The sequence below is a fragment of the Talpa europaea genome (genome assembly GCF_964194135.1).
Source record: "Talpa europaea genome assembly, chromosome: 10".
Classification (NCBI taxonomy): domain Eukaryota; kingdom Metazoa; phylum Chordata; class Mammalia; order Eulipotyphla; family Talpidae; genus Talpa; species Talpa europaea.
This window is the reverse complement of record NC_140077.1, coordinates 75830110-75844051: the sequence shown is the minus strand read 5'-3', so window position 1 is coordinate 75844051 and position 13942 is coordinate 75830110. Positions and strand designations below refer to the sequence as shown.

General features: G+C 56.6%; 1 protein-coding gene across 1 annotated transcript in view; it reads right to left on the bottom strand.

Annotated features, from left to right (window-relative positions):
* Window positions 1–1546: 1546 nt before the first annotated feature.
* LMOD1 (leiomodin 1) overlaps window positions 1547–13942 on the bottom strand; it is a gene marked incomplete at both ends in the record, with an annotated part of 37583 nt that continues 25187 nt past the window's right edge. The window contains 2 exons of the mRNA XM_084245534.1: window positions 1547–1573; window positions 2604–4112. Coding sequence (XP_084101660.1) covers window positions 1547–1573; window positions 2604–4112 — 1536 coding nt within the window. The remainder of the gene's footprint in view (window positions 1574–2603; window positions 4113–13942) is intronic.

The following is a 13942-nucleotide window of genomic DNA, read 5'->3' as shown; positions in this document are numbered from 1 at the left end:
TGCTGCAGAGGCTGGGGATAGCTTCATAGTGCTAAGACTTAACCCCTGTGCCACCAGGGACGCCCCTGCCTACGTTTTTTGCCCAGATCTAGCACAGCCATCCAGCTTCCTGAGGGTGGGGGGGGAGAGGGGGAGAATCAGGGGGGGCCCAGAATACTTCCTACCCAGAGATGGTAAAACTGATGCTCCCTACCACTGAAGCCAACCTGGAGGCTGGAAAATCTACAGGGGACCCAGAGCCAAGGGGGCAGTGCCACAGTAAGGTGCCAATGGCTGCCCGCACATTAAAGCCAGTACAAGTCAGACAGAAGCTTTTGATGGCAGAGGTGTGGGGGTGCTGTCAGGCCTGGTGTGGCCTGCTGGGAGGGCAGGGAGGCAAATGGGCAATGGGGGGAGGGGGGAACACTGGTGTGGGTGTTGCCTGCTCAGAGACCGCTGCTTTCCTGGGCCTGCGACTGCTGTGAGGCGCTGGCCCCGAGCCCCAGCCAGGAAGAGTCATGGGATGAGCATCCCCCAAACATGCCTAATATAGCCATCCCAGGGTGCTGGGCCTTCCCCGGCCCTGTCACCCCAGAGCCCTCTGGCCAATGACTTCAGGCAGCAAGACTGAGGTCCTGGAGGCAGCAAGTGTCTGTCTCCCTGAGGCCTGGTCTCCTTGGACAGGACAACTGGTCAGTGGGGTGCCCTCTACTCAGAGCTGAGGCGTCCCCCTGCACTGCACTGTCTGCAGGGATGAACTGAATTTGTGGTCAACTGGGGATGGCACGGCAGGGAACCTGAGCTTCTAGAGTCCTCCAGGGAGCCCAGTGAGCAGTGGACACAGTCGTTCTCAGCTAAAGGCTTGTATATATTATCAAAATCTTATGGAAAAACAGATACACGGCTATTTATACAACAGCAGGTGGGTGTGAGCAAAATGTCTGCTTTGGCATCCAACCTTCAGGCCCCGCTGTTGTCTGTCCCTCTCCTCCCGTGCCCCACCCACCCGGCACTGTCCATGTGGGCCAGCTGCCCCTGCCATGCCCTCTGACGAGCCCAGGGTGGGTGGGTGAGGGGTATTCCACGGGCCCTCGTGCCCTCTCAGCATTCTGCCATTACCCCACACAGAGTGCCACCAGCCCAACAGCATGGCCCCAAGGGCTCCTCAGAGGCCTGGATCCTGGCCCAGGGCAGCGGGGCTGGGGCAGTGATGTGATCCCCATGGGACATCTTTCCCGGATCATAGGCCTTTGGCAGTTGGCCGGCTACACAGATCCTAGGCATGCCATCTTCTCAGCAACGTGCTAGAAGGACTCTTCTTGTCTGGAAACCTCGGCTCCAGATAAAAAGAAACTTTCGGAGAGCCTCAGAGAGACAAGAAAAGGAAAGTGAGAAGAACTAAGGCATGGCCCAGGCCTCAAGCTTTCTTGAGCGTGGTCCTTCCTTGAGCGTGGCCCAGGCCTCAAGCTCTCCTGTGGCAGAACAGGGACATCCACAGCAGGTCAGCCGGGGGTGGGGGGCGAGGCCTGGGCAGACATGACATTGGCAGCCGCCTGGCAGCCCGGTCCTACTGGAGCAGCTTGGGTACTTCCACCTGTAGGAGCAAAGCAGACAGCTTTGAGAAGAGAGTTGGGCAAGGCCCCCATCTGCAATTCACCTCACCTCCCTTCTTTCTGGACCACCTGGACACCAGACACCTCAGCCTATGTCTGTGGAGTGGATAAATGAGGGGTTAACACAACGGGAGCATTTTTCCTTTTCTTTAGAAACTGGATGTCATTGAGTGGCCACTGGAATTACAACTAAGATTGCCCTTTAGCTCACGCTGTCTAGTCCAAGTGGCTATTGTGAGGGGATTAACTGCCACCATCTTGTCAGACAGAGAGCTGAGCCTGGACTCTGGCACCCAGAGAGGTAGGGCTTTGAGAAGCAGGATCTCAAGGGCAGCCCCTCGGAGGGCTGGATCTCCCAGACCTCTGGAATAGGTTGACCCGTAGGATTTGGCTGGTCCTGAGAGGGAATTCGTCAAGTTGAGACCATTTTGTATTGGGGAGTGAGTGAGAAAAGACAGGGAAAGGCGTCAGGCAAAAATGCTGCAAATAGCTCTTCCTCCATTTCTAGGAGACAGGGCAGAGACATGAGAAGCATTGCACAAGAGGTTACACTAGAGGGAAGCGTCTCAGGGAGACGGAGCTGTGGCCTGTGTGTAGTCTGAAGCCTGACACAGCTCTGCTGCTCGGTTCCTTTTTTTTTTTTTTTAAAGATTTATTTATTTATGCATACAAGAGCTGGGGTACAGGCCAGAGGCACAGTGGCGGGGGGGGGGGGGGGCGGTGAGAGGACTCACCAGAGACAGAGAGGGGAACAGAAGAGGCAGATTGACTAAAGTACACTGCTGAGGGGAGCAGCGGGCGAGGCAGGAGAGGTCTGCTATGCCATGTGGGTAGCTCCCTGGCCAGCTGGGGATCGAACTTGTGCTCAGAGGCTGCGGATAGCTTCATAGTGCGGTGCTTAACCCCTTGTGCCACCAGGGAGGCCCTGCTCGGTTCCCTTTTGCCATCCTGCCCTTTCCTGCTCACCCCTGCCCAGCCCAGGCCTGCTGGCCCCTGCCTACCATCACATACCTTCTTGAGCTGCTTGAGGTTGCTGGAGCGGATGGCGGCCAGCAGCTGGTCGCGGGAGTTCTTCTCCTGGGCGGGGAGGACTTTGTCCCCCATCTTCCTCTGAGTAGCCGGTGACAGTGAGTTCTTCAGGTTCTCCATGATAAGGGGTGGGGCCAAGGGAGGTGGAGGTGGGGGTGGAGCAGCTGGAGCACCCTCTTTCTTGGGTGAGTTCTTGGGAGAGGCCTTAGGAGATGGCTGGGGTGAGGGTTTGGGGGAGCCCTTGGCCAGGGCCCCAACCTTGGGTACCTCCAGCCGGTCCTTCTTCTCCCCGCCAGCCTCCTGGGCCTGCCGTTGCTCCTGCAGTCGCTTCTGTCGCTGTTTGTCCATGTTGCGGCTGAGCAGGTTGGTGACGGTCATCCGGGGCCCGGCCAGCTCGAAGTGGTAGCCCAGCTTGAGCAGCGTGGAGTTCTCCTTCAGCAGCTTGGCGATCTCCATCTCCGTCTTGCCGCCGCAGATGTGCCGCTGGTTGTGGAAGCGGAGCTCGGTCAGCGTGCTGTTCTGCAGCAGGGCCCGGAAGATGGCCAGGATGCCCTTGCCGGTGATGTGGTTCGAGTCCAGGTTCAGGCTGGTGATGGTCTTGTTGGCCTTGAGCATGATGGCGATGGCGAAGGCCACGTGGTCATCGGCTCGCGTGTTGGCCAAGGCGAACACTTTGACCACAGTGTTGAACTCCAGGGCCTCGGTGAAGCGGACCAGAATCTCGTTCGTGATGCAGTCGGAGTTGTTCACGTTCACCTCGGTCATCTCTGGGTCGTTGTTCTTCACCCGCTCCAGAGGCTCGTCGAAGATGCTGGGAGCGGCTTCCTCCGCCTTGGCAGGCCCTTCCGAGGGCTTGGCGGGGGCACGGGGCGCTGGCTTCTCTGGGGTTTGGGCCTTGCTTTCGGCTTTGGGCTCCTTTTCACTTAGGGACTCGTCCTGTTTGGCTTTTTCGTCCTCCTTTTTTGTGTCTGCGTTTGGAGTCCCTCTTTTTACCTTCCCATCCTCCTTTCTCCCGTCTGTGTTCCCACGTCCTCTCTGCACCTGCTCGTCCTCCTTCCCTCTGCCTGTGCTCCCGCCCGCCCCTGGCGCAGGCTCACCCTCCTCTTTCTTGCTTGGCTCCTTCCCCTCCTCTCTCTTCTTGTCCTTGTCCCTGATCAAGCCCGTGCTCCGATCACGCCCCTTCTCCTCGTCCTTCCTGGGGGCGGCCGCCTGCTCCCCCGCCCGCCCGTCCTGCCCCATCTCCTTCTTGTCCACGGCCGCCCGCACCCGGCCCTTGTCGATGCCCCTGATGACCTTCTCCTCCTTGGGCTTCTCCCCACCCTTGCCTTCCGAGTCCTCTTTGTCTCTTGAGAAGCTTTTCTTCAACGCCCCCTTCTTCGGCTCCTTCCCCAGGTCGGAGTCCCGCCGGGGGCCCAGGGCCTTCTTGCTGGCGTCTTTGCCCCTTTCGTCTCCATTCTGGGCATTTGCCCGGGTGCCTGCTTGCTTGCTTTCCTAGGAATTCAGGAAGGAACAATAAACATAAAGAGCCACTGCGCGAGAGCCCTGGGGGCAAGCGTGGACAGCCTGTGTAACTGCCCCCTGCTCTGAAGGCCAGTGTCCCTGCAGCAGCAAGAGGGACTTGGTCTCGAGCCGCAGCGACTTCAGGGACCTCAGACGCGACTCCTCAGGGTGTGGACACGCCGACGCGGACACCCGAGGAGGCGGTGGCATTGCCTTCCCCAGAGGATTCTCACACGTAGAACTCCCCTTTCTGGTCATGTACAAGTTATTTGTTCTCCCCCCTCACCCCTGCCCACGGGTGACAGGAAGCCCGCTGTCAAGCAGCGCCTCCCAGCCATATTGGAACCTGCGGTCAAAGGAAAAATCACTCATTCTGGTCCTGTCTTTACTTTAAAATGTTGTATTTTGGTTCATCATGGATTTTTCTTTCTTTTTGGGGGGGAGGGGCATGAATGTTGTTGTTAACAGATATCAGCTATAGTGTTGGACTGAGCTTTCTGGCTTCCTCACTGCAGGCAGGTGCCTCGCCCCACTACCCTGGTCTGGCCCTGCTTCCAGAGTGCAGGCTGGTGGCTCTCCAAAGCTGGAATTTTACAGCAAATACACTTTCAGAGGGAAGAAAATGTCAGAGGGACCAATATAGGGCTGCTATCATTTATTTTATCTATTAAATGTGTTCGTAAATTCTCTCCACCACCGTCATCTCACTGGAGAAGGAGCTAACAATAAAGAAAGTGGACAGAATAAAGGACATACTTTGACACTGGACATGTTGAGCTTTCTGAAAGGCCCACAAAATCACCCTTAACTTTTCATAAAAACTTTGCTAAGGATCAGCCCCTCTCTGGAAGAACCCTGGAATTCACCGGGTCAGCTGACTTTGGGGGGACTGCCTCTGCCAGGTTCAGGATCTAGGGTGCAGTGGCTCCATTTGGACCACACTTGCAAAATGGTTCCGAGGGGGCCTGTGAATGAGTCATGGGGGCCAAGCTGGGGGCCTGGGCTTTCCTGCCAGCATGAGGACCTACAGGGACCCTCCACAGGATCCTGTTTCCTCCTCCATACCTAGGACTAAATATTAAACTGTTCCACTATGATAGAGACCCCAAGAAACCAAGGCCTCGATGAATGCAGTGATGTTCTTCCCTAAGGGTTTTCTAGAGGAGGAAACTGGCCTGGTTTTCAGAAAGGTTTGCTTTCTGGCATGTCTCGCTGGGATGTGGGAAGAGGGGGAGGGGAGGAAAAGCAGATTCCATCCTGCTCTCTGGCCGAGGCAGCCCTCACCCCCTCCCCTAGGGACTGGAGAGCTGATTAGTCCTATGGAAACAGTTTGTACCTGCACCACAAACAGATGCCATTGGGGACCAGCCCCAGAGTTTATTTAACAGCCAAAGTCCTTGGCTCCTCTGCTAGAATCACAACAGGCAGCCAAGGGGCATGGAGCCCGGTGAGACAGGGCCTTGGAATGTACCCTTTCTTCCTCTGCCCCTTAGGCCCCAGGGCCCAGCTGCTAGGGACTCACTGGGCTGTGGGGATGGAGAAAGCCCTCTTTTGCACTTGCTCTGGCTCCTGGGGAGATGGGTTTGACCTTCAGGGGCAGAGGTAGTGCTGGTTTTCTGCATCTTGATTTGAGAGGGAGAGACAAGCTTGCAAATGGGAGGTTAGTAGGAAACCCAGTGGGTCAGCCCATTCAGGGGACATGGAATGGCCGCCGCAGCTTGGCAGGGCACACCTGCTTTGTACCCGGCCCACTGGGTTTCACTTCTGGGGCTTGGGGGTGGGGTGGGGAGGGGCAACAGAGTCCAGCCCAAGTTCCAGAGGTCAGGCCCAAGGTGAAGACTCTCCCCTCCCCCTCCCCAAATGTGCACCCTCAGGATTTCTCCGAACCCAGCAGCATTGCCCAGCTGCCCCTGCAGAACTCCTGTGCGGCCAACGGCTTCTCTGAGGGGAAATTGGGGTTCCAAAGAGACTATAACGTCACCACTATTACCCAGGAGCTCAGGAAAATTGGATTTCAGCTCTAACTGTCTAGTAACCAATGGGCCGACGTAACCTCTGTCATTGCTCAAGGGCTGAGGCGTCACCTGTCTGCCTGCTGCCACACCGGCCCTTCCTCTCCCAGCCCAACCCGGCCCACTCATTTCCAACATGTCAACCCTCTCTGTGCCAACACTCCAGAGCCTGACCTGGCCCCTTTGTCTTCACCCAGGACCCTGCCCCACACCACCTCGGTGCCCTGTAGCTCGGGGTCCTAGCTGGCTGGACCCTGCCGGGTGTCTGTCCTCCAGGAGGTGTGCCAACCCTTTAAAAAGATCCTAATGAAAAACAGGCTGGGGGTGGGTGGGGGAAAGGGCTGATTAATCATCGGTTTCCTCCAAATAGCCAGGAATGAGTGGGGCTAGGGCTTGTTGCAGCTCGTGCTGCCCCGAGAGCTCAGATGTTGCCTTAAAAGGAGAAGGAGCGGAGTCCTCGGCTGCCGAGCTCCTCGGGACATAGCAGAGCTGCCTCCTTCATGCTTATCTGGAAGCGAGTCCAGGCCAACCGCTTTTGCTTCTAGAACTGGTGGTACATCCCAGTCACCTCCAGGGCTTATTGATGCCCGTGCTCTTGTCCCCAGGCCTCGCCTGTCTATTCATGGTGGTGACAGGGTTAGAGACGACACTCAGAGAACTTCCGCCCAGCAAAGGTTCACAGGCTGTGAATACGAGACCATGCAGCAGTCATTTTTCTTCTTTGGGAAAACCTTTAGGGTTAGGAGAAGCCCACAGGTGGTTTAGGGACCTTCCGGAGGCAGGGGATGACCTCTGAGAAACTCTGACGACCTGCGACCCACTGCTGGGACCCAGTGACCAGGCTTGGAGGTGGGAAGAAGCTGCTTCCTCTGTCCACTCCAGGCTTATGGCCCCACGATGCTCTGTGCCCGTCAACTTGAGTCAGGAAACAAATTCAATCAATGTCTTGAGAGGTTCAGATGGGCCTAATGCACCATATTTCCTATTTCCCCTGCCTCGGGCCTTCCAAATTCCTTCCTCCACAAAAAGAGAACTTCTGTGGGTGCATTTGCTCATGCTCACCTCTAAGGCCACCTCTTCCTGAGGAGGAGTCATGCCCAGAGGCAGTTCTGGCACCTCAGGGAGTCTGCATCCCTCCCTGGAGCAGACACAGCACTGAGGGACCCTGGGCAAACCTCAGAGGGGAGATGGGAGGTGGAGGCACCCGGGACATGGAGGGCAGGGGGACAAGGTGGTGGTGAAGGCTGCACCCCTCACACATGACACTGCAGCCCTGAATTCAGGGGCATTTACTCCCAGGCCCCGGCAGGCCCCTGGGGTGCCGATTCAGGAGGTTTGAGGTCTGTCCCTTGCCGTGTCCCCAGGGATGTCAGGTGAGGCTCCTGAAGGTTTTCTTTCTAGAGGCATCCAGAATGCTGAAGCTCAGGATCCCAGCTGGGGGCAGGGGCCCTGGGGTCCCTAACTCTGCTTTGGGTGAACTCTCGGGCCTTAGCTGAGGTCCCTGAGTGCACTGAGGGCCTCAGGGTGTGCTGGAGCTTGACAGAAGACAGCGCTTTGCCTTGACCCTGGCTGGCTGCTGCTTGTTTCTCCTGGATCAAGCATCAGGGAAAATCGTGGCACAGCTCCCACCCTCAAGCCCAGGCCTTCTCCTTGCTGGTCCTGCCCCTGTGCTCCCCATGAGCCCCTCCCCAGCCTCAGAGCCAAGTCCTGCTCCCAGGTTCTCTCATGAAGCACACCCAGTACTGGGCCTGGGCCTGACCCCTGACTCTGGCCCCACTGGCTTCGACTGCCTGGTAACTTATCAGGCATGGCAACTGCCAGGTCATCTGTCTACAGGAGAGGGCAGGGGGAACTGGCCAGGAGTGGGGAGTCTGCCAAAGGTGCCTTGGGAGAGCAGCTCCCTTCAGGGCTGCTATGAAGGGTGAGCAGGTAGGAAGGCCCCGGATTGTGGGAGCCAAGGGCATTTACTCTTGATGCAGTTCATGGAGTGCCAACTCTGGTTAGAAGAAAGGGTCTAGATTCTTCTGACGAGAAGTTTGCAGAGGGTCAGTGCCCTTGGAGTAAGTGGCCTTCCTGGGCTGTCAGTGGAGAGGCTCAGCAATGGCAACATAGACACTTCAGAGCTCTTAACTGATGTTGCCCTGGGAAAGTTCTGGGGGGGCGGGGGGAGAGGAGCTTGGGAGTTCATTGGCCCCACCTGGGCACTGGCCCCTGTTCAATTCCTACCTCTGCCCCCAACTAGCTGTGTGACCTTAGGCAAGTTACTTACCCCCTCTGAACCTGTAGTCGCAGATGCAAAATGGAACTGATCAATCTGGAGCACCTCCTCCCAGGGTTATGCGTTACAGAGCCAGGACTCAAACCAAGGCCCAGATGCCAAAAAGGGCTTACATCGGAGGTCAGTGACAGAGGTCCCACCCTTCTCTTCTGAGGCTCACTGAAACTGTGACGGCCACACCGGGGCTTGCTCTCCTTCCACCTGAGGCCTCTGACTCCCTCACTTAGTATGTCAGCTAGATTTTTTTTTAAAGATTTATTTATTTTGTTTATTTATGCATACAAGAACTGGGTTGTAGGCCAGAGACAGGAGAGGTCTGCTGCGTCATGTGGGTCAGCTTTCTGGCTGGGATAGAACTCATGCTGCAATGGATGGTGATATCTCCATCGCGCTGAGACTTAATCCCTGTGCCACCAGCACTTGCCCAGGGGTCAACAGAATGGCCCCCTGGAAATCTGCCTGAGGGTAGAAGCTGGGAAGGTACCGGGTTGCTTTGGGAAACCTCTCCTAATCCCACCCCAATTCTTTGGTGACAGAGGCTGGGTGGAGTGGGGTGGGGACAGGCCTGGTCTTTAACCCCCACCCCAACAAGTCGGTGCAGGAACTTCTGCATGCTGGGGCTGGGCGCACAAAGAGGTATCTGCTCTGCAGCCGGCCTACCAGGGCCTTCCTCGTGGCTTCTCACCCCTGACCGATGGGGATGCAGCCGTAGGGGGCGTGGCAGGTAAGTGGACAGCAAAGGGCCTGTCGCAGAGGGAGCTGAGGGACGAGGTCAATGGACCTGCTGCCCCAGAGGTTCTCTTCAGCCTGGCCACAGGCTCCTGCAATCTCCCTAAAAAGGCCTGCAGCCCCTTTTTGGTCCTTTCCAGACCAAAGTTCCTTGACTCTTGTTCTGGCAGTGGTTCAAGGACAAGGTCTCAGCCCAGAAACCCCCTTTTTTGGTTATCCCAGCCTGACCCTTCCCAGGTCACCCATGCCGACCTCCCCTCTTTCAAAGCCCCCCTGTCTGCTAACACTGATTGTTCCCACTGGCTCTTATAAGATAAACTCTAGGTAGCCCTTTCGAGTCACACCTCTTTGCTGGTCGGGGCCCATGGGAGACAAGAGACCCTGAACACAGCTCAGGGGAAGGCAATGGGGATGCGAGCACAGGGGGTTTCCCTTACCCCCTTGGGTTCCAGTCTCTAGAAACACACTTTGGCGGGGCGGGGGGTGTTGCTCAAGGTCTGCACACAAAGACTGTGTGCACACGCAATCCTTCCCTAGAGCACAGCTCATCCCTGCATGGCCCAGGCTCAAAATGGAATCCTTAGTGGGGTTGGGGGTTAGATCCCCTGTAAGGCTCCAGGACGCCTTCTCTCTATGCTCGCTGAGAGGAGAAGGCACACTTCTGTAGACAAAGCCCCACCCCCGAGCTCTGTCCCCACCTCACAGCCCTGGAGCTTCTGCCCCAGCAAAGCAGGGAGGACTCTAAGAACGCCAGCATGGAGGCCTGCTCGGTAAATGCTCACTGGGGTGACAACACAGTGCACCATCCTCAAGTAATATGCGCGAGAACATCAGAAACGGACAGGTGTCAGGCTCAGAGAGCCCCCACATGTGGTCCCAGGATGCCCCCTCACTCCCCTGTGGCCAACCTGAGGTCCTCAGGGTTGACACTGTGCGTGTGAATCCACACCCCTAAACCTGAGAAGCAATGTGGGATGCTTCATGCACTCCAAAGAAAGAAAGCCTCCAATTTGCTCCAGGCTCCCGAGGGGTCACACAGGGCCCACCCCTGGGAACACTGCACCTGGTGCGCCGCTGAGCAGCCAAGGCCCATGCAGTCATGGCACTAAGAAAAGCTGCTCCCCGCGGGTGTCCCACCCCACTTGCTTGACCTCTCCCCAGCTTCCCAGAGCTCCCCAGGAGCCAGGCCACATGTAAGTGTCCTGCTGACTCTCGGGTGGTGGGCAGCTCTAGCCCCTAAGCAGAATGGCTGAGCCACAAGTCCAGGAATGGCATTAAGATTTCTAGGGAAGGGCAAAGCAAACTCAGGCCATCCCTCTTAGCCAATGTAGAAAGCAGAGAAACTCAAAAAAATGGAAGAATGTGTTTCACAGCTTTGAGCCCCACATTTCTAAGGGGCATGGCCCCCATCCCCGGTTGCCAGTTCACCCAAGAAGTCAGGCTCGCCACCCATGCTTGCTCCTTTCCCCAAATCCTCACTCAACAGCAACTTCCGGGCCCCTCGCCTCTCAAGCATCTTGGTCGCCGACCTCAGCGGGGAGCTCTGCAGAGCTAGTAGAGTGTGATCCTTCATGGCCCTACCAGCTAGTGAGGGCACCCCCAGTTTACAGAAGCAGCCCAAGATCACCCCGCTCTATGGGAGGCTGCCAGGGGTTTAGAATCTGAACTGGGTGTAACAGCACCATCTTGGGTGAGCGGCTGCACGCTAAGCCAGTCTTTCTCCTAAAAGCCTGGTCCACAGAGCCCTGCACCCCCAGCTGCTCAGTGCAGAACGAAGTGACTGCCACCCACGGTCACTCAGTGTTTACAAGGCCCAAGACCTTGTACTTAGTGTTTACAAGGCCCGAGACACTGTGCCAAGTGCTTTATACAAGGCGCTGCCTGGGGATGTGGGCCTACGTGGGAGGCTCTGTCCCGGCAGGAGGAAGCCTCCCTGCCTCCTGGGAGGGCCAGGCCCCTCACACCCGGTGACCTCACGATCACTCTTCCCACCGTTTGCTGTAAACTTTTATCATCTTCTTACCTACCACTTCATAGTCTCTTAGAAGCAAACTAATGAATATTCACTTGAACAGTGCTGGGGCCATCACGACTTCTGGTGTTAACATCCCCATTTGCAGACCCCAGTGCCTTTCTGGAGTGAGTCACACCATAGTAAGGGGAGGACTGGAGTTCAAGTTCAGCTCCCTCAAGTTCTAACGTGCACACTCTCTCCTAGATCCTGCCCCCTGACACCCCCACCCCACCCCTGCCACACACAGAAACACTAAGGAGCAGAGGCCACGCGACTCCCAGCAGCTCCCAGCAAACACAACACAGAACTGAAATTTGCCATCTCGCCGGTGAGAGAGGACTCTGTGCCAGGCCCTGGACCCAGCATGGGGACACAGGTTGATTCAGATTTCTTTTTTTTTTTAAGATTTATTTTATTTATGCAAGAACTGGGGTATAGGCCAGATGCACAGGAGGGTGAGAGGATTCACCAGAGACAGAGCGGGGGACAGAACAGGCAGATTGACAAAATATACTGCTGAGGGGAGCAGCGGGTGAGTCAGGAGAGGTCTGCTCGCTGTGTGGGTTGCTCCGAGACCGGCGCGGATCGAACCAGCACTCCAGAGGCTGTGGACAGCTTCACAGCGCTGCGCTCAACCACCTGCACCACCAGGGAGGCCCTGATCCAGATTTCTTACCTGGTCCCCAGAGCCACACTCCAGCCCTTCACCCCAGTACTATTTAGGCCAGCAGGGGTTCAGTGAGCAGAGACCTGCCCACTGGGCACAGGGGCCAAGGCGCAGGGCAGGCCCAGCTAGGCCTCAGGCACCAGTCACTGGGTATATGGCCAGGCCAAGGAGAAAGCAGATGCAGGTAAGCCCCACCTCTGGTGGGACAGCCTGGCTGCAGCTGAGCCAGGTCAGCCCCAGGGTAGTTCTAAGTGTCCACACCCTGTGCAGAGGAGGCCAGGCCCAGTGAGGCAGGGTCTTAACCAAGGTCCAGAATACAGGTGCCCTAGTCCAAACTGTGCCCTCTGCTGGTGGCACCTCCAGCTCCCCATCTCCTCCCTCCGGGTGATGGGCCCAGCCCAACCTGCTCACTCTCTGACTGCAGGGCGCACCGGGTGTGTGACACTTCCTCCCATCTACACTGAGGAGACCGCCTGGGTCTGTGGTTGCCGGCCAGGGTCCTGGCCTTGAGGATGTCCAGAGCCAATGGGAGAGAGGTGGGAGCCCAGCAGCTGCAAGTCAAGCCAGGCCAACTCCCGGGAGCCTGCCCACTGTGACGTTCCCTAAAGGAATGCAGTAAACAAGAAGCCCAGCCCTGGGCCAGAGGTGGGAGGCTGATGGCCATTTTAGTCTCCATCTTCACTACTGTATCCCGAAGGACTGAGCAGCTGTGGAGAGGTCAAGTCAGATTTACCGAACCAGAGACTTGTTAGCGGCAGGCTAAGAAGCTGGTCCCCAGAAGTGCCCTTCACTAGCCACTTTCTCCATACATGAGCTTTCAGTCCAAGACTGGAGGTCCCTTAATCCTTCTGTTCCCATCCAGAGCACCCCAACTCTCTTATTGCTGAATAAAATTTTGTGGACAAGAGTAAGAATTAAGTCCTGTTCTATGGAGGAGGTCACCTGCTAAAGGGGACACACCAAGGGCCTCCCTGGTGGCACAAGGGGTTAAGTCACAGCACTATGAAGCTATCCACAGTTTCTGCAGCATGAGTTCGATCCCCAGCCAGGGAGCTGACCAACATGGCGCAGCAGACCTCTCCTGTCTCCCTGCTGCTCCCCTCAGCAGTGTTTTTCAGTAGATCTGCTGTTCTGCTCCCCACTCTGTTTCTGGTGAATCCTCTTACCCCCACCCCCCGCACCTCTGGTCTGTACCCCAGCTCTTGTATGCATAAATAAATAAATCTTTAAAAAATAAATAAAGGGGACACCCCAAAACATTGACATTCGGAAAGTCTTTCCTTTTTAAGACTGAATAATATCCCGTTACATGCACACGCCACAATTTGCTTCTCCACTGATCCACAGATGAACACATGGGTCATTTTCACCTTCTTGCCATTGTGGGTAATGCCACTAGGAACATGGTCTACAACATCCCTCAAAGTCGCTGCTTTCCATCCTTCCAGGAATGCACCAAAAATGGGTGGGAACGAGACCCAAACTCACTTCTCTACATGCACCCCAGGGTCTCCAGTGTGTCAATCATATTCTAGCAAACATCCTCCACCAAGGTCACGTGCATGCTGGCGAGGTCCCACCCTGCATCTCACTGCTCTCCCAGCCAGAGACGGGCACCCCCACCTGGCCTGGCTCCCGAGCAGCAGGACGCGGAGTGCGGGCTCAAGATTTAGAAGGCCAGGATGCTAGTCTTTGCTCAGCTGGGGACTTGGGGACCACCATTCTTCACTGGGTTGATGTGGGGCCGCAGTAAAAGGCTCCGTGTGAAGCACAGGACAGCCTAGTGCCGGAACCGCAGTGGAAGTCAGCAGTCACCTGGATCAGTTTCCTCGGCCTGCAGCGTTCTCCTGGCAACCCGTGGCATCTATGCCAAGCTGTCTGCCTTCTCCTTGGGGTCCTGATCCCATGCACCGACCCCACTCTGCTCCTCAGCAGACCATCTCCTATACTTTTGTCCCAGGAATAAACAGAAACCAAGCCTGGGGGCCCTCCAAGGTCCCGCTGCAGCAGCCGCCCTACACATTCTGCCTGTTCACCTCCAAGCTCACCTCCCTCCAGGCCTCGGGAAGGAAGGCTCATCTCATCTCACGCCTCCCTATGCGCTCTGGTTCTCACACTCTC